The sequence below is a fragment of the Falco rusticolus genome, chromosome 1, assembly GCF_015220075.1.
Source record: "Falco rusticolus isolate bFalRus1 chromosome 1, bFalRus1.pri, whole genome shotgun sequence".
NCBI lineage: Eukaryota > Metazoa > Chordata > Aves > Falconiformes > Falconidae > Falco > Falco rusticolus.
Window position 1 is genome coordinate 19,520,360 of NC_051187.1, and position 19,403 is coordinate 19,539,762.

Sequence of the window (19,403 nt, forward strand, 5' to 3'; positions counted from 1 at the left end):
TTAGCTTTACGGGGAGGGTGTCCCTGGGCAGTGGGTGGGGGTGAGTTCTCCAGTCCTGCCTGGTGAGCCTTGGTGGTGGCAGGACTGACTTTGAAAATCAGTGCAGTGGACGCTGTGCTGCCTGGACCGAAAAACCAACCTGATGCACAGGTAAGGCTGAACTTAACAGTCATTGTGGGGGTGTGACAGTTACCCCCAAATCCCAAGCACTGCATATTTATCTTAAACTTAATCTGTTTTGATTTAAATATTAATAAATCTTAGGAGAAAAAAAAATAACCTGATCTTGTCTAAACCTGTGAACTATTTCATAGAGTGTCCTGCAGGACCTGTGCTGTCAAGATTATATCCTGCAGCTGCATTAGATTAAAATCACTTCAAAGAGGTTTATTTATTTATCCCAATCTAATCATTGTTTTCCTCTAGAAATTCACTTTTATCTTTTTATATATATTTTCAGTACATAGCTTTTTATGCTGTGTTTGGCCGTATGCAGAATCAGTTTAAAATGCAATTTAAAAACTTTACAGGTAGGAGTTTCACAGTTGCTCTCCATTGCTGGATGCCAAAACCTACTTTGGCTTTGGGTCAGCTTGCCCTCCAGTTTACAGCTGACTGGTTTAGGTGAGTTATTGAGCCTGGTGCGGCGCAAACACCCCTCAGTTCCTTAATTTGCTGTCTCCGTTCCAGTTCCCCCAGTAACACGCCACCCATCCTCGAAGGGGCTGGGGCAGCAGCCCTTGGGGAGCTTTGCAGGTGCTGGTGCCCACACAAGTTGCCACCGTGGAGCCAAGCCTGCTAGTGAGAAGCCTTGACGTGCCAAGTTTGGTTTATCTCCTGCTCTGGACTAATTACAAGCAATAAAGCCGAGCACAGGAGGGGGATGATGGGCCTTTGTGTCAGGACCCTGCGCTGCCGACCTGAGACTGTGCTTAACAGCAGTTTGAGATGGCCATTGATGCTCACCTCAATCCCAAGTACAGTCCGTGCGGGATTTCACTTCGTTTTAGCTGGGGGTGGTATATTGGAGTTGTCTGCGCTAGGTCGTGCTGGAGCAGAGTCAGGTCAGAAAGTGCTACTCAGGTGCCGAGTATCTCAAAGGGAATAAATGTTCATCTAATAAAAAAGTGAACGGGCTTGTTGGTAAAGATAATTCAAATGCTTTTGTTTTCAGATATTTAGATCTCGATTCTGAAAAACTATTAATTTCATAGAGATCAGAAATTGAAGCATGTTTTTAATTATAATACAAAATTCAGCAATGGAGTTACGGTCAGCACTTCTCTATAAGTCTGAATTTCTTTTTTTAATGCTCAGCAGTGACCTAGATGGCATCAATTTGGTTATTGCAAATCAAGCTAAAAGAATGATTTTACGCTTCTACTGAAAATGATTTTTGTAAGTCCAGTATTTCCTTTAGAATTATTGTATTACTACCCCAGTCTTTTATGAACCTTTGACATTGCCTAAAATGATTATCTGCCTGCGGGAACAAGTTGCCTTTATAGCCCTGTCTAAAACATTACTCTCTGTATTGGAGCTAAAGCTTCTGTAAATACATGTTTTGACCTTCAAGGAAATGATGCTGTCTTATCACAGAAGCCTGGCTATTCTGAATTGAACACTGCGACCACTCTTAATCACTTGTTCTCTTTCCTAATGTGCCATTATCCTGTTTATTGCTGCGTGCGTGGCACAGAGCCCCTCCGTGGCACTTCGGCAAGAGGCTTACTCAGAGAGTCACAGCGTTCAGGCTATAATGAGCGTTAATGACGGAGCAGGTGAGCAAACCCCTGTGCCTATCTTGCTGTCGGAACTGCTCCTTGGGCTGTCCAAGAGCACACTGAGCACAGTGCTGTGCTGCAGAGCACTTTTGTCTCTTTTGGGGCTGCACACAAACTTGCCATCGGTTAAGTAATGTTTTAGACACCGAGCTCCTTTGGTTATGCAGGCCTGGGCTGGTGTCAGACGTTACTGGAGTAAAAGGTAGATGCTTAGGCGAGTGTGGGAATGGTGTGATCTCATGGTTTTCTGACTGCAGTGAAGACTCTTTAATTTTGTTTGTCTGCTTTTCACTGAAAAATAGGTCTTGTTTTTTGCCAGTCTTCTGAAGTTGATGAAATGAGGAAAAAAGGAAAATACAATTACTGTTTTTTCTTGCTGACTGTGAACGTTTCTGTTGCTTACTCAGGTAAAGCTCTGGCAACTCACTGTGGTTTTGTCTTCTGATTAAAAGGAGCTGGATTCTTGTTTTGCCTTTTTGGTCTTGCTGGGCATGATTTGGGACAAGAAGCTGCTGCCCACAGGCTGTTTGCAGAGTTTCACTGAACTTTGCATGCTTATAGTCACGAATGAATCTTTTCTATAAAGGTCAAGCAACTTTTCACCTCCTAAAGCAGTTCCTTTAAGTTGTGGATGTGACAGGTCTTCAGTCATCATTTCTGAACACCACCTGAAAGACTCCAAGAACTCCACCTCCTACAGAGGGCGAGAAGAAAATCTGGGTTTAGATTTATTTCACAAGGTTTTACAACTATGTATCTTGGACCTCTGGTAGTGTAGATTGTTACTATCTTCTCGGAATGAAAGGGAGAATGACATAAACTTGTCCTGTTGATGATTGTCTGTTGGCCCTGCATCTTGGTGAGGTTGTGTGTTTGTTTTCTCACAGCACCGAGTTGCTATTACTCTGAGTGGGTAGGGTGAATGGGCAATGGCATGGAGTTGTCAAGCAGACATTCAGTGCCCCAAACTATTTTTGTTAGTCACAGTGGCACCCAACAGGCTTTCTCAGCAACACTGTCAGCTTTTGAGAGCGCTCGCACGGTGAAGATGCACAATTTTTGTAAATTAATATTCGTATGAGATTTCTTGGCCGTTAGTTTAATCAGCCTTTGCGTGTTGAACCATGGAGATGCATATAAACAGGGAGCTAATGAATTCTACACAGTGAGTAATTGCTGTGCTACTGGAAAGCTTTAAGTCCATGCTGTTCGCTGTATCGGTGCAAGTATTCCTTGGGCGGTCTGACTTGTGATGGTGGTCTGAGGTTAGGTTTCAAATTAAAGTCTTTAAAACGTCCCTGCAGAGAAATCTGCTTTTGGAGCTTTCTGGAGCATGAAGGCGGTGGTGCTGTCCAGGACGCAGGGTTGATATTGCTGCGCTGGGTGTCATCCAAAGGCTTCACGTTGTTCCTGCGGCCCTCGGCAGTGAAGCTCTTTCAGAAGTGGCCTCAGCGGGGTTTCTGCAGCCGTGGCTTTTCGTGTCAGTTGTGAGCTTTCTGCTTCACCTCTTTTGATCTTTGAATGCCTCCCCAGTTGTTTTAATTGGGATTTGTGAAACAATGACTGAAATTAAATCAGCCTATAACTTTGGAAGCCTTCAACTCTTTCCATCTTTTGAGGGTCATTTAACAAGCACCAAGGATTTTCTAGCTACTTCTTAAGTGTTTTGGCAAAATCACTCCCTGTACAGCAGCACCGATGCTTGTGGAGATCTGGGCAAGGAGAAGTCAACCAATTTTTCCAGCTTGGCTCAGCCGTCCCATTTCCCAGAGCTTTCTAAAGTGGTCGTGGCTGGCTGCAGCTTGCCCCGGTACCTGCAACAGGGGGGGTTTGGGCAGGGTCTTGGACCAGGTGGCCTCTAGAGACCTTATGCCAACTGAAATTTCTCCATAATTCTAGTAGCACTGGGGGGCTTTGAGCCCGAGTTAGTTTTGTGTGCCAGGAACCCCCACGTTGTGTGCCGATGACGGGATTTGAGGGTAGCTGTGCGGTGTTTATATATAAAGAGCTTTAGTGCTCTGGGCATTCATTGTGAGGTTTGATTTTTCTAAATGCTGCACCTCTGCAGTAGAGAATGGTGGCACCTCTGCAGCTCCTTTGTGCAGAAGGCACGTCTTGCTGTTTGTCTGACCCAGAGCTGCGCAGGTTAGCCGGTCTCCTCTGAAACGAAGGAAGTTGTAGCCATTCATCTTTCAGCCTAATGGACCACAGAAATTACAAGCTGTAGCATGCAGCTTAATCTTGCCACAAGGCAGAGCGCTGCATACTTTGCCTTCAATTTATGCATGCCGTGCCTTTTTATTAAATGTAAAAGAGCAGTTGACAGGATTTCTCTAGAGGACTTGCTTTGGCTATACGTGGTAGATAGCCAGCGCATTTCAATATATAGTAAAATGAATTATGGTGGTTTCTTTACCATTCGTAACAACCACCTTTGAAATTTGAGGATGGAGTTATGGATTATTCTCTGTGTGTCGAGCAGCAGAGGAGAGCGAGACAGCTATTTTAGTTTTAACCCTGCAGATGACCCACTTCTTGCAGAATTTCCGTTGCCATTAAGAGATGCAGTAAGGGCCAGAGCAGCGGTTGCGCATCTGCGTTTGGTCAGGCCATCACCCAGGGATGGCTCTTTGCCGCTTTCTTTTCTCTGTTCCTCCTTGTATTATAACTTTGAATTGTCTCTCTGTTGTTGCAGTGTGCAGAGGAGTGAATGCCCCATGTTGTGTTAGTGCCTGTCTGCCATGCTGGCCTGTCTGCCAGGACCAGGTGACCTCTCCTTTCAGCTTCTTTCTTACACGCAGATGAACACTGGACTTCAGAAATGTGAGTGACGTTTTGTCTGCAGGATGTGGTTAACTGTTAAATCTGGCTCTGGTACAGCTGTGACATAAACATTTAGGATACAGTGGAAAAACTATTTAATGTTAGAGTCTTTTCTTTTGTTGTGCCTTCAAGGCGTGCATCGATAATGGCTCTGAGAAATCGCTGTGGAGGTTCACGTGCGTGCAGCAAGCTCTCCCCCTTTCCTGGCTTTATAAAGGTTAATTTTAACCACAGCAAGATGAAACGCAAGTGAGGTTTCTATGAGGTTCGTGCCTCTCTGCTGAAAACATTTTGTGCTAAAAGTGTGCCAGCTGACTTGCTTCTTAATGCAACTTTTTCCCAACTCCTTTTCACTTCCATTCGTTTAATTACTCCTAGGCATCAATAACAGTTGGATCAGGCTAATACAAACCTTTTGAGGTCAGCAGCTCTGTTGTTCTACATACCTGGGGCATATACTGCAAATATTAGTGATCTAGCCAAATTTACTAATGTTCAAAGTTTCCGTCTTCTTTCTGATGTCTCTTTGGTGCCTCTGAAAATACGTCTGCAGAGTACCCTGGTAATTCTTTTTTGATAACTTCAGTCTGTTCTTTTTTTTTTTTTAAGAACAACTTATATTTGGGAATGTTTACTGGCTAGAGATTTTTTTAAATCTTACTGTCTCTCTTTATCACTGAAGTTGCACATTGATTGTTCAGCTGAAATTTCAGAAATACCAAGGTTTCTATGTAAGATCAATGTACTTGGTTCTTAGGGCTGTGACCTGTCTCTTGTATTTGAAATGTGCATTGGGAGATGTCTGTACCCTCAGTTCGCTGACGAACTTGTTGCTCTTTAAGACCAAGTCATTTACAGTCCACTTGTAGCTAAATTAATATGTTAAGGCTTGTGATGCTACTGAAAATAGTCAAGGTAATTTTGCAATTAAGGGCGACGAGCTCAAGAGTCCTGGTCCTGCCAGAAGTGAATGACACTGTTCACGTACACACGTGTGCACTCCCGCAGCACTTACATAGCATTTACGCTGACTCCACGGGCTTGGTAATTGTAATGACACTTTCAGCGGTAGTAAAAATCTTTACTCACAAAAGGACTTCCTTAGATGGCATGAAACTGGGCATTCTCCTCCTTTCTCTTTCCCATTACGAGTTTGAGCTTTGCTGACTGAAACATGCTGTTGTGGTGAGAACGTGCCTAGGTCCTTGGCATTACGTGAAAATTTTTACAGTGGATCAGAAAGCTTAGTTCTGAAAGCAAATTATTGAGGTTCACGTGAGGGTAGCTGTGCACAAATCAGGTATTTGCTAATTACACGTTTACAAGGCAACGTGCTGGTATGTGGGCAGTTTCTTAACCTGGTGGTACCCGATTCTGTTTCTGAGAACTGCTTATCCCGGTGCTGAAAGCATTGCCGTATCCTGCTTAGTGAAGAGCTTCGGGGACTGCATTTAAAAGAATTTAGGACATAAAGTAGCTGGCAGGCACTGGCTGGCAGTGGTAATGCTCAGCTGTTCCAGTTTGTTCTGATTTATACGGAAAATGAAACTGCTCGTACAGACCTTGCTCACCCCTGCTGCAGATGTGTGTAAGATTAATTGGTGCATTTCTCTCCGTACTGTATATGCACAAGTAGTCTAGCCCCTGGCCAAAGGAAAGCTGAGTTAATGAGCATTTTTAATGAACGGTGACTTGTGACTTTTGATGGGGGGTTGGAAGCGGGCTTTAATAATAGTGCTGTTGCTTTTGTAAAAGGCACAGAACTCCACATGATAACCTTTATTCAGACTTACAGTGTTTGTATTAATAATTTTTAAGTGTAGTTTTCTGGATCAGACTTTCTATTAACGCTTAAAAATCCACATTTAGCTCAATTATCTTTTTTCCCCCCTTATTCACTTTCAAATAAAAGGCTTTTTTCTTAAAGGCGGTCTGTGCAGTGGGAGTTTTGTAGATTCATATGCACGTATTTTTTTCCTTTAGAAACCAATCACTACAGGACTTCCAATTTCAGTGTTTTTCTTTGAATTCCAGCCTGCATCGCAGGAAAGGCTAACGTTGAAAGTCATCCTTATCTACACAGGGAATTTCTCACTGACTCCATATTGATATTCTCTCTTTTCTCCCAGATTCCAGTATAACCCTGACCAGTCAGTCAGTGTACTTGAGGCAAGACTGGGCAGCATTGCAGCCGCTCTTGGACATAGCGGCAGTGCCACGAGGTCTGGGAGAAAAAGGGTGATTTTGTGTGACAGTGGTACAACATCAAGGTGAAAGGTGCTTTTTGGAGAGTCGGGCCAGGGGACCAAAAGAGAGAAGAGCAGCTTTGGACTGAATATGGGGTCATCAGCTAAATCGAGTCCTTTCTAGGGATGAGGGCTGTCTCTGCAAAGCCTGTAGAGAAACTGCTGCAATTGAGATTTTTATGCAGAAGGTGGGCACAGCTGTTTTCCACTTGTCCCGGTGTGGATGTTCTCATTAGGGTAGGAATCCTGAAGGCTTTTTTGTATTTTGTTTCATGTTAATGAAAATTTAACTGTAGGCAGTTTTAAAAGCAGTGGGTTTTAAAGCCTTAATGTACTTAAAAGATGTTACATCAGTGCTGAGGTGAGGCAGAGAAATATATCTCATTTCATGACAAAATTAGCTCCAGCAGTGAGACTCGCACAGGAATGTGACCAGATGAATCTATTGCCATGGGATTAGCAGGAGTGTGAACTTGCAGCTCACCGATTTATTGGGGTAACTGCTCATATGCACGACTTTACCTTATAGTAAACATGAAGTAATTACTTTTCAACAAAAGTATTCTGCCTTGCGTTTGCCATTAGGTAGCTCTGTGGAGCCCATCCCATTGTTTTCTTAATGTAGTTTGTTCATCTGCCATCCGCCTCATCATTTTATGGCCTGATTGAGAATTCTTGCACTTGCACGTGAATGATGAGCGTGTTCTAATACCAGCCTGTTCTTTTAGTCTATTCCAGCTGGTTTTCCATTCACTTAATTACCAGACCTAATTGTTCTTTACTGGTTTGTAGGAAATTTGCATGGGATATTCAGATTCTTGCTGGCCCTGTAATGCATTTCTCCTTTCTCCTAATTTTTTTGCTGCCTTAATTATTACAGTTGTTGAATCTTGGCTATAGAACTACTAGCAAAGCGCATTTTAAGCAGCATGTTGGGGCGCACAGATATACATCACCTTCAGGTGTAAGTAGAATGGCTGAGTTGGTCCATAGTAAAAGGAACATAATCTTAGCTGTACGCAAAACGGGCGCTGTTTGACATGGTCGTTGGTTTCAGAAGATCCTGTCCAAGGGATTTAAAAGATGGTTTGCCATTTGCTAGGATGGCAAACTTGATGTTGGTGCATCATTTAAGTTGAACTGAGGGGTTATTTTCTCTCGGAGGAAGGAGTTCTTCCAGGTTTGGGATTACAGATGTGTTGTAACTGATAGGGCAGCCTGTTCAAACATTGATGGTTTAGCTGCTTTCTAAAAGCTTCCATTGCGGTTCCCATGTAATGGAAAAATAGATGCTTGGGTCAAAGAATATGTAGTGTATCTGTTCAGTGCTTTTATTTACCACCTAATGTGCTGATTTGCCTATATAAATATAAACCAGGCTGGGGAATTTTGATGGTAAGGGTGTCTTCAAGTATCTACTTAATTTTCTGTATGAAAACAAAAGCTTTATGTAGCACCGGCCGTAGGTATAACATAAACCATAATACAGACACGTGTGGGTGCCTTTGTCCATTGTTGATGGTTCTTCTCTGATTCATGGTGAGTTGCAAGGGTCATCTCTTGGGGAAGAAACAGAACTTAACGAGCATGGGCAATGCTGGAAATAAAGGCTGGGAGTTCGTGAAGGCCTTGGCTGTTGAGGCAAGGTGGTCCTGGCAGATGCCATTTGGAGGCTCTTCTCTCCACTAGGAGCATGGCGGCTTGCTCAAAAGGGCAGATCTAAACCACCGGCCTGCAGCAGCAGGTCCAGGGATACAGAGAGGGTGTTCGGGTTAATATAAAATGAGCATTTCCTCTAATTAAGAGTAAGGGTGGTATGTGCCAGTGTTTGGACAGCACAGAGAGTAAGAGTGTAACCTGTGCTGTGCCAGAGATGCAAGACAACCTGCTTGCAAAGCTTCTGATTTCACAAAAGGTATTTTTAATATTTCTATAATTATCTTTTCTTTGGTATCCATCCTGTTTTCTGTTTTCTTACCCTTACTTTTGGACAGTGAGTGCTCTTATAGCCATGCTGCTCTCCCTCACCTGTGAAAACTGGAAGCTTCAGAATGCAAAGGGAGAGAGATGGGTGGTACTCTTGTGTTCAGGAGTCTTTTGGAGACAATTTGCTTAAAAGAATCAGAGGTGGGTTTTCAAGAAGGGCTGTTTGCCTGGGAGCATTAGATTTCCTTGGGTCAGGGGGCCAGATGTGGGGCTGGGGGGCTCCTGGGCTCCAGAGGAGCTAGCTGCGGTGTTCCCTAGCAGCAGATGGCATGGGGCTGCTGAAAATTTTAGCAAAAAGGATGGGTAGGTTTTTTTCCAGTAAACTGTTGGGGCAGTGGGAAGTGTGTGGGTCAAGCAAAAGCAAAATCAGGTTGTCAGAGCTGCAGGCCGTTATTTGAAGATGATAAAATCGTCCCATAGGAGTTAAGCAGCAGAGCTGTGGTAGGGGAACAGCTCAGCTCTTCTTGGAATACAATTCTAGCAAGAGAGGCGTAAGCATTTCCCTAGATTTCTGAAGTTCTTTCCAGAAGTGGTTTGAGCTTGTGGGCAAGGTAGGTATCTGGTAAATCGAAGTAAGTGAAACCACACCCCTGTCTCCAGAAGTCTTTTTGTCTGTGTCTGGGGAACAGCATGGTTTTAATCTTATGAGGTAATCACATAATTTTGCTGTGTGGTACAAGGATACTGTCCTTAGGAGGGTGCCACACTGAAAATTTAGCTGAAGAAATAATTGCAAGCCATAAAATAACGCACATGTAGCCTCCTTCCATTTGCTGATCTTGGGCTGACGAGGGCTTCCTAATGGACAGAAAGACACTCAAAGTGCTTCCAGGTGTCAGCATCTAGAGAGGAACTTGATGTAAATGGAGGCTTGAGCTGAGGTGCTTCGTGTGTGTATTGGGTTTGCATGGTGAGGTGGGGGGTGCGCTATAGGGGTGGCTTCTGTGAGAAGCTGCTAGAAGCTCCCCCCATGTCCGATGAAGCCAGTGCCAGCCAGCTCCGAGACGGACCTGCTGCTGGCCGAGGCTGAGCCCATAAGCAACAGTGGTAGTGCCTCTGGGGTAACGTATTTAAGAAGGGGAGGGGGGGAGTCCTCTGCAACAGGAGCTGAAGAGAGAAATGAGAATATGCGAGAGAAACAACTCTGTGGACACCCAGAATCAGTGCAGGCGGCAGGAGGTGCTCCAGGCACTGGAGCAGAGATTCCCTGGCAGCCCGTGGTGAAGCCCATGGTGAGGTGGTGCCCCCAGCCCACAGGGGAGCAGGTCCCCACATACAGCCTGGGGAGGACCCCGTGCTGGAGCAGGGGGATGCCCGAAGGCGGCTGTGACCCGTGCGCTGGAGCAGGTTTGCTGGCAGGACTTGTGACCCTGGGGGGGACCCACGCTGGAGCAGTCTGTTCCGGGAGTAGTGAACCCCACGGAAGGGACCCACGGTGGAGAAGTTGATGGAGAACTGTCTCCTGTGGGAGGGTCCCCACGCTGGAGCATAGGAAGAGGGTGAGGAGCTCTCCCCCTGAGGAGGAAGGAGTGGCAGAGACAAGGTGTGATGAACTGACCACAACCCCCATTCCCTGTTCCCCTGAGCCTTTCGGGGGGAAGGAGGGAGAGCAAATGGGTGGAAAGTTAAGAATGGGGAAGAGTGGGGTAAGGTGTTTTAATATTTTGGTTTTATTTCTCATTATTCTACTATGATTTTTATTGGTAGTAAATTAATTTTCCCTAAGTCGAGTCTTTTTTTTCCCCGTGACGGTAACTGGTGAGTGATCCCCCGGTCCTTACCTTGACCCACGAACCTTTCATTATATTTTCTCTCCCCTGCCCAGCTGAGGAGGGGAGCGACAGAGCAGCTTTGGTGGGCATGTGGCATCCAGCCGGGGTCAAGCCCTGCAGTATGGTTCCTACCTCAGCATTACATGGCTTTAATGTTTAATTTGCAGCTTTCTGATTTTGAATGGCACGGTGAGGGTACTGAGAAGGGCTTCAAGAGCCACGGGGAGGCAGACTTAAATTAAAAAGAAATAGAAACTTAGCCCATCACCGCAAGCTGTAAGAAATATTTCAAGCTGGAGACAATCTGATGTTTATAGCATGTTACCTGTTTTTGTCCAACTAAACACAGTCTGATGAAAACACTGGTTCCCTTTTGCTCCCCTAGGCAGGTCTTGCCTTAAGCTGAACTGGGGCTTGTGTTGGTCACCAGGTAATAAAGGGAATGAGGTATCTGGTACACGATCTGCTGGTCTGGGAAGGTGAAGTTCTTGCCTCTTGATTCCTTGGAGATTTTCTACCCTTGTTGTCCAACTGTCTTGCCCTGAGGTTGATCCCTTGCTTACCAGAATTGGTATTGACAAATTTCCTTTCTCCGCAGGGGACACTACACAGAAAATGAGATCTGCACAGTATCCTACCCCAGCAGAATTGGATGCTTATGCTAAGAAGGTCGCCAACAATCCACTGACTATAAAAATTTTTCCAAACAGTGTCAAGGTTCCCCAGAGGAAACACATACGCCGTACTGTGAACGGACTTGATACTTCGGGCCAGAGGTACAGTCCCTACCCGTCTCAGGCCACCACAAAAACAGGCCTCCTGGCGATAGTCAAATCTCCAGCAAAAGGAATTATCAAAGACTTTGACGGGACACGCACGCGTCTGCTGCCGGAAGCGATGATGAATCCCCCTTCCACACCATACGCTGCACCTAGCACTTTAACCCACCCCCAGGCGCTTGCTCGCCAGCAGGCTCTCCAGCATGCACAGACTTTGCCGCACCCCCAGAGTATACCGCAGCCACAGACTTTGCAGCACCCTCAGGGTATACCACAGCCACAAAGCTTACCGCACCCTCAGGGGATACCGCAGCCACAGACGCTGCCGCACCCTCAGAATATGCAGCAGCCGCAGGGCTTGCAGCATCCTCAGACCATGGCACACCAGACTCTGCAGCACCCCCCAAATCCTTTGCTGCAGCCGGGTTTACATGGAAGCAGAAAGATGCCGGATGCAGATGCGCCGCCGAATGTGACCGTGTCTACCTCAACCATTCCCCTCTCTATGGCTGCCACCCTGCAGCAGAACCAGCCACCGGACCTGAGCAGCATTGTGCACCAGATTAACCAGTTCTGCCAGGCCAGAGCTGGCATTAGCACTACCTCAGTGTGTGAGGGACAGATTGCAAACCCCAGCCCTATAAGTCGCAACCTGCTTATCAATGCAAGTACCAGGGTATCTACTCACAATGTCCCTACACCCATGCCTTCCTGTGTAGTAAACCCTGTAGATCATGCTGCTGCTGCTATTCCTCCTGCCTCTGTTAATGTGCCCATGGTGAATATTAACAGGGTGCCGCCCGCGTACCAGAACGAAATCAAATCGGTTGCCTGGAACCAGCACCAGCTTGTGCATCTGCAGCAAATGTGTGGGGATGCTGCTGGGCCTGCTGGACTCGCAGGGAAGCACCCTCAGAGAGAGATCGCAGGGCAGAGTTTTCCTGGCAAAACTTCAAACTACCCTCAAGAACTGTGCATGGGCCAGTCATTCAGCTTGAAGCCCCCCATTGAGAAGCCTACGCCTTCTCCACCTGTGAACGGGTTGCAGGGACCCTTGCCATATACCAATGGGCACTATTTCCAGCCCCTCTGGAATAACATTCTGCCCACACCCAACAGTGACAGCTCTGGGTCCCAGGACCTCGCCATGCCTTTCCACGGGGGACAGCCAGCAGGAGCGCCACTAGATTGTGCAGGAGGAACTCATTACAGAGCTGGAGCTGGGCCATCCAGCCAGAATAATGTGATGCAGACCATGGATTACCTAAGCGGGGACTTCCAGCAGTCCTGCTTCAGAGATCAGAGCATGGCCGTGCTGGGAAAAGTCCATCGGCCTCCCATGAACCGAGCACCTGAACCAACCGATAGTCGAAATCTTCATATTCAACACCCAGGGTATAGATAGGCTGCAGTCACTTTCACAGACAAAAATTATAGGTTTAGTCTTAATTTTAATTAATAAGCAAGGCATTTTTAACTTGCAAACTTGTGTGATCATTATAGTAACCATTGGAAGAAGACATACTGTATATTTAAAAGCTTTGCTTACATGTTATCCATCTCCTTTATGCATCAAATACTTAACATGCCTTTTGTGTCAAAGAATTTCATTACACTACTTCACGCCACAGCTGTTTCCTCACTGCAGAATCCCCTTTGTGCAGCTTTTGCCTTCTGCTTAGTAGCTACTTGCTGGACTGATGTTGAGTTGCTGCAGGATTTCGCAGTTGCATCTGTTCACCAGCTCCCGTCAAGAGCGAGGTAGTGTAGCTGCTTAAATTTCCATCTCAATTTCCTCTGAAGATTAAGAGCAACAGAATTTGTCAGGAAGTAGGGCTTATTTTCAACTCGAAAGCCCATTTCATTAATGCATTAAACATTGACCATTTGCACTGTCTAGAGGCTTATTTAATTGAAAAAGAAGCCTACATTTGAAAAGAGCTAGCTAGGGGTATGTATTTAGGCATTAATATAGGAAGAAGCTTTTCAGCTGTTTCTTGCCAAGGTGCCCGCATTTATTGTTTAGACTTTGTCCAAAGTCAAAAGTCTCTGGCAGATTTTTCTGACACTTTTTTTTTTCTAAATTTTTTTTTTGTTGTTGTTGTGGACAGGGTATGGAGGAGGGGGGAATCGCGGTTTTAGGACGTAGGCAGCATAGCTGCCATAGGTAGCTGCCTTTTTTCGGCATTGTGTTTCCCTTCCCCACTCCCCTTTGGTCAGCGCAAGAGCTAACTTGGTCTGAACCCCTCGCTGCTAGGAGTCTGGCTGTCCTGATGTGAAGGGAATCCAGACCCACTGATGACTCCAAAAAAAGGGTTCAGCCGCTTCTCTGGTAGCTAGAATTAATTTCAGGGTGAGGGAGACTCAATCGAAGTAGTCTCCGGCGCATGGAGCGGGCGCCGGGGCAGCGTGGCGCGGTCCTGTTGGGGCAGCAGCACCGATGGGACGGTAGGCAGTCGATCTGAAGCGAAGTTCCGCTCACGAGCCACTGTGGGACCAATGGTCCTGTATTCCTCTCCATCAAAACGCCACAGCAGGTTTAATGGAACATTTCTCCTCTCTGGGAATTAGCAAAGCTATTTATAACATCTCTTTTTCCCAGGGTCTCGGTGCCTAACTCCTTCTGTTCCTTTCCCACGTCACTTCCAGCAGCTGGTCGAGTCAGTGATCGTAGGACACTAACTATGGGGTAACCTCAGCATCTTGTTCTCCTCAGTGTACCGAAACATACCTTTCCTTTCTAACAGCCGAATTTGTTGTAAGTAGAAAATTTCTCATCTCTGTTAATGAGACTAATACTTGAACATAATGATCACAATCAAGTTTGGAAATTAAAAAAAAAATAATAATAATAAGAAAATAAATGCATCGATTCTTTATATGTACACTGGCTAAAAATATTGCTCTACACTGTAACTTTTAAGTGTAATATTTCTGTATGAATGTCGCCTGGTAGTGTGGGTTTGAGTAGCATTGTGTATGGGTGAACCCACTGGCCTCTGCCATCCACTGGCCTCCCTCACAGCCCTTTGAAAAACAAAGCCTTAAGTATTTGCTCCTTGAACTTTCCTTAACGAGCATGGTTTAAAATCTTAAAAGACATCATACAAAATTATAAAAAAAAAAAATAACAAGTTTTGAAGTGACGTCATAGTTGGCTAGAGATTCTTAAAAGTTTTTCGTAAATGGAAAAATTAGAAAACATTTATTTGTATTTTTTTAATTTAGACGTGTAGTCCTGGGCTGTAACAAATATTTAGGTTTCAAAGCTTAGCAGAGTACGTTTTCTGACTCCTTGCGTAAGTTAGTACACTTATATCATGTCATTATTTAAATTCTTTTAAGTGTACTATAAACCGTTCTTTAGTGGTAACTCTTTAGCAAAGTTAAGCAATTTGACTAAAGACGGATTAAATTATGTGTTGGCTTGTGTTGCCTTATATTTAAAAAGGAAAAATTGCCTGATTGTGTTATGCCAAATGATAGCAACATGAAGTCCTAATTTATTGTTTATAATCGTATTCCTGCAGTCTTTGTGAAAACTGGTAAATATACATCTATGAAAGAACTAAAATCCTGAGGCTTTTCATGCAATATTTTTCTGAATACATTATATTGGAAGCCAAGGTTCGAGTCTGAAGCTGCTTCCCTTACAGTCTCCCCGCCGCCTTCCCCGTCCTACTCCCCCAAATTGATCTAGGGCTGTGCTATGACTTTAACCCTTCCTGCCGAGTTAGTTACTGTAAGGTGTTCTGCTACCTGAATACGTACCTTTTTACTAAATAAAATATTGGCATCTCCTTTGTTCAGTAGCCTGCTACAAATCTCAACCCAGACTGTTATTAAAAGCTTTTTTTTTTTTTTTTCCTCCTGCTCTTCTGAGAGAGAGACTTGAGTAGAGTCCCGTGTCATGGTGTTTGCATTAGCGATGGCAGCATGTTCAGAGCTGTTGGGGCTCGTTCTCCACGGGCAGCCGCAGGTAGAGCCACGGCCTCTGAGATTTGGCCCCGCTGCAGTGGGTCTGGGAAGCAAAAATACTCCTGAGACTCATCCAGGTGGGACATTGCTTGAAAAATAGGAATCCTTTTACTATTAAAATACACTGAAATATTTCCTTTTGTTCTAGGAGTGAGATTTTTCTTTAAACCAGCCCTTTTCACTTCTGCAGCAGTCTCTTGCTAATGGGCTCTCCTTCCTTCTTCCCCACCACCTTCCGTACAGAGGGACAGGAGCACTGGCCTGTCTTGCTCCCAGGTACACCTCGAGCACAGGCACCAAATCCGCGGTGCAGGCGGCCCGGCGCGGGGGTCCAGCTGTGGCACTGGCACTCGCCCCGGTGACAAAGGCGACCAGAGGGCTGGTGTGTGGCAGGAGGTGCGCTCTCCTGGGAATGTCTGTCCACATGCAGTTTTATTTCAGTCTCTGCCGGGTGCAGAAATAAGAGTAATTTCAAGGCCAGGGGTGCACCTTCGCCCTGGGCTCTCCCCAGGACCCCGATGCAGGCGGCCGCCTGCCGTTGGGGCTCGGGCTGCTGCTCCCATCGCCGCACTCAGCTTGCCTTTCCAACTGAATTTTCACCTGTGGGTCAGTGGCTCCCCGACCTCTGACTCCAGCACAAGGCCTCCGTTCCCCTGGTGGATCCTGGGTGCCTGCAGACGATGGTTCTGCTCCTTGAGGAAAGAGTAAGGTGCTTCCACATGTTTTCCTGAACTATTTACGCTGCCTCATCAAATCTGCCCACTTTAGGGTACCGCACTGATTTAGCAGAATACCGTTACTCTAACGGTTCCTGGCAACTCCCTTGCCAGCTGGAGGTGGACACTAGATAGATCCTAGGAGGGATAAACATGAATGTGGCGTAAACCCTTCCAGAGGATGCTTCCATCCTTGATGCATCTTGTCTTTTGAGCAGAAGCTTTGAAGCTGTTAAATAACGAGCCCAGTTTGTTACAGCCCAAAGTTAGCATTTTATAAAGACACTTGTGAATTTTCTTTTCGCTTACGATGTGAAAGGTGTCTCGGTGGGACTCGGCTGCTCCCATAGAAACCAAACAGAAATGTTTGCTGGGGCTCACTGGGGAGAGAACTGGGAATTGCTGCTGTATTTCATTAAACCACAGACTGATGATAAACACTGCTGCTGATGTGCTACGGGTATGAACTAGAAATTATTTATTTTTTTTTGTCCACAGGAAAAATGAAAGAGAGACCTGGCCCCTATGCCCCTTCTGCTGGTTTTATGCAGTGCAAGTGCGTGGGGCTTGTGTGGCTGCGGTCAGCAGCACGGGGCGGGTGCTTGTCCCAAGGGGAATTTGGGGAAGGGTTTCTGGGCTATGAATGCATCGGGCACAGCCTGGCTGCTCTTCTCCAATAAGAGCATTGAGGAGGTGTGGGAAAACAGAAGAGAGAGAACATCTCCGAGCCAGAAAGGTGCTGAAATAATTACTAAAAAAAGGAGGAGGAGCCTGAGTCAGTTTAAGTTCTGTCAATGTGAACTCAGAGATTTTTTGACATCTGCGAGGGTTCAGGCTGTCTCGTGCTGTAAAGGTCTGCTTTCCTGGGCCAGGAGGGAGGTGTCCTTGGAGAGACATAGGGCTGCTCCAGAAGCTGGACCTGGAAGCTGCTGACCTTCAAAGTGCTGACCTAATGGTACGTGTAATAATCTCAGAGTTTTGCTTATTAACGTAATTTTAAATACAGAATTTTAAAGGAGATTCGTAACATTTCTAGACCCCTTCCAGAAGGTAGGAGCTGTGAGGGTTTTCTCCCCTTTCCAGTGATCGTACATCTAATTTAATCTGCCTGCTTTCATCTCTTAAGGATGACACAACTCAAAATCCATCTCCTCTGTGCTTGCTGCCAACATCTGAGTGTCGGAATCCCTCTGATGGCAAACTAATACCTTTCACGGTTTCCAGTGTTCCCCAGATACTAAGAAATGTATTTGGTTCCCACGTGCTTTTCCAGGAATTTGGGCTAAACCAGGCAGCTTAGCCCAGCTAAGCTCAGCTGGGAAGAGCTCTGCATGCCCCCGGGCGCTGCCGCATCCTGGCTCCAGCATCCAGGACCGCTGTGCCAAGAGCAGCCGCTCCATCCCTCCGCCCTGGGGAGACGGAGCTTCAAGATCCTCCTCTCCTTTGACTCGGCATCACTGGAGCTGCTCGGTATCTCGTTTCTTCACCTGTCCCCCCAACAGGAGGAATCCCTTCTGCAAAGCTTCTTCAGACTTCTGCGTCGGCTTTGTGGCCGGTTAGATCTGTTCATCACTGGGGCGAAGATCTGGGGCGATAATGAGCCAGTGGGGACCTTGGTGCGAGCAGCTGCTGCCTTGGCCGAGGAGTTACATGCAGCCAGAGCTAAGCTAAAGGCTTCTGGCAGATGGCAGAGTAAGATCCAACCTTTTAAACTTCTCCTTTAGGGCCAAATAGGGTTTTCTTCCCAAGATTTAATTGCTGGGTTTGGTCTTATCGCCCTACGCTGAGCTCACCCTACCCTGGTAGATGGTGGGAGGATGTGAAGGCTGAGTTTGACCCAAGGTAGGCAACGCGCCGAGGTGGTCTCTGCCAAAACCAACAGCGTGTTGTCTCGTGATGGAGGACACTTGGAGAGGAGGAACTACTGCAGATGCTGGAAAAAAAATAGAGTTGAAAAAAGTCCTGCTTGCTGCAGGGGTCCTGGAGGAGCCAAAGGAAAGGGGCATGATGGCATCAGCTCCTCTGCTCAGCTGGGGGAGCGCTTCGGACATCCTCCAGCAACAGCCACCTTTCGGATGCTCTGCTGCTGCTCAGCGAGGCCAAACTGCAATGTACCGCAGGATTTTATCTATCTAGTTTAAATTAATTTCAAGGCAGTTGGGTACAAACTGTTAATTCAGCTGGGGTGGCTGCTAGCCCTAGAGGTGCACTAAAATGGAAGTGGAGAAATGGCACCAAGATTTAAATGGTCCCACGGTAAAAAGCCTCAGACCCCTCTGGCCTGGGGAGAGAAAGGGCTGGGGAGGAGGGAGGCCAGCCAGGTTTTTAACAGGGGTCGTGCAAAGCAAATTTGTCATGCCTTTATCTCCTGATGAAATATTCATGTCTGGTTTAGCCATCTTTTAGCTAAGAGGCATCAATAATTGGCACAAATCGGGGCTCTACTACATGAGCAGTAGATGAAGTGGGTTTGCCAAGAATTGTCCCTGAAGGTTTTGTAAGGTGGTCAAAGATTTGGTGTTGTGTTAGAGAAGGTTAGATAATGTGGTTGAGGTCTTCAGCAAGCCCAGGTCCAGCCCCTGCCACCCAGGCTGCCCCCCCCCCCCTCGATTTATAGGGCATTTAATAGCTCTTTTTTTTTTTTTTTTTTTTTTGTTAAATACCCAGGCAGTGGCCAAGCTGCATCCGACTGATGGAGCCAGGCAGAAGCTGGCAGGTTCTCAGCCTTTAGAATAAATCTTCAACAAATTTCCAGGAAGGAATTTTAAACTTGATCTTTAAAGCTAAATTTAGTAGCGAATCGATTTTTTTTTTTTTTTTTACCGCCTCTTCATTAATATTAAGAGCATCTCTTCCTCCTGCTTTGCAACCCAGGTCTTGCAGGGGATTTACTCCCCCGTTTTATGCAAACACGTGAAGGTTAAGAGGTGCTTGAAGATCCGGCTGACATTTCCAGCCAGGCACCGCACGGCGACGTGCGCACCGTGGCTCTGGTTGCAAAGTGCCGGCGTAAATGGAGCTGCCGTGCGGCGCTGAGCGGTGCAGCGTGCGTGCGTCGGTGCCGGAGTGTGGTGCTGGGAGCTACTGAGAGCGGCACCTGACGGCACAATTCACATTTGTGATTGGAGATGGCAAAAGAAAAGAAAGAGAGAAAAAAACCCAAACGAAGCAGGGAATGCGGAGGGTTGTAAAGGTTGTGAGCTGGGGGCCAGTTTGGTTTTCCTCTGAGCTCCCAGCATTGCTTCGCTGCAATAGCTGAAGTTCATAAATAATCTATGTGTTTCTCTTTTTTTTTTTTAATTATTTTTTAAGGTAACTG

The 19,403-nt window shown here is 46.1% G+C and overlaps 1 protein-coding gene across 10 annotated transcripts in view; it reads left to right on the forward strand.

Moving 5' to 3' along the window:
* FAM222B (family with sequence similarity 222 member B) overlaps nt 1-16,522 on the forward strand; it is a 38,825-nt gene extending 22,303 nt beyond the window's left edge. For 4 of the 10 annotated variants that reach the window (XM_037373758.1, XM_037373776.1, XM_037373795.1 and 1 more), the window contains exons 2-3: nt 4,480-4,607; nt 11,210-15,190. In XM_037373758.1, coding sequence (XP_037229655.1) covers nt 4,526-4,607; nt 11,210-12,795 — 1,668 coding nt within the window. In that variant the 5' untranslated portion in view covers nt 4,480-4,525 and the 3' untranslated portion in view covers nt 12,796-15,190. Of the gene's footprint in view, nt 1-36; nt 2,192-4,479; nt 4,608-11,209 lie in introns of those variants that run through there. The other 6 variants (XM_037373804.1, XM_037373818.1, XM_037373744.1 and 3 more) reach the window with 3 other exon arrangements.
* The last annotated feature ends 2,881 nt before the right edge of the window (nt 16,523-19,403 follow it).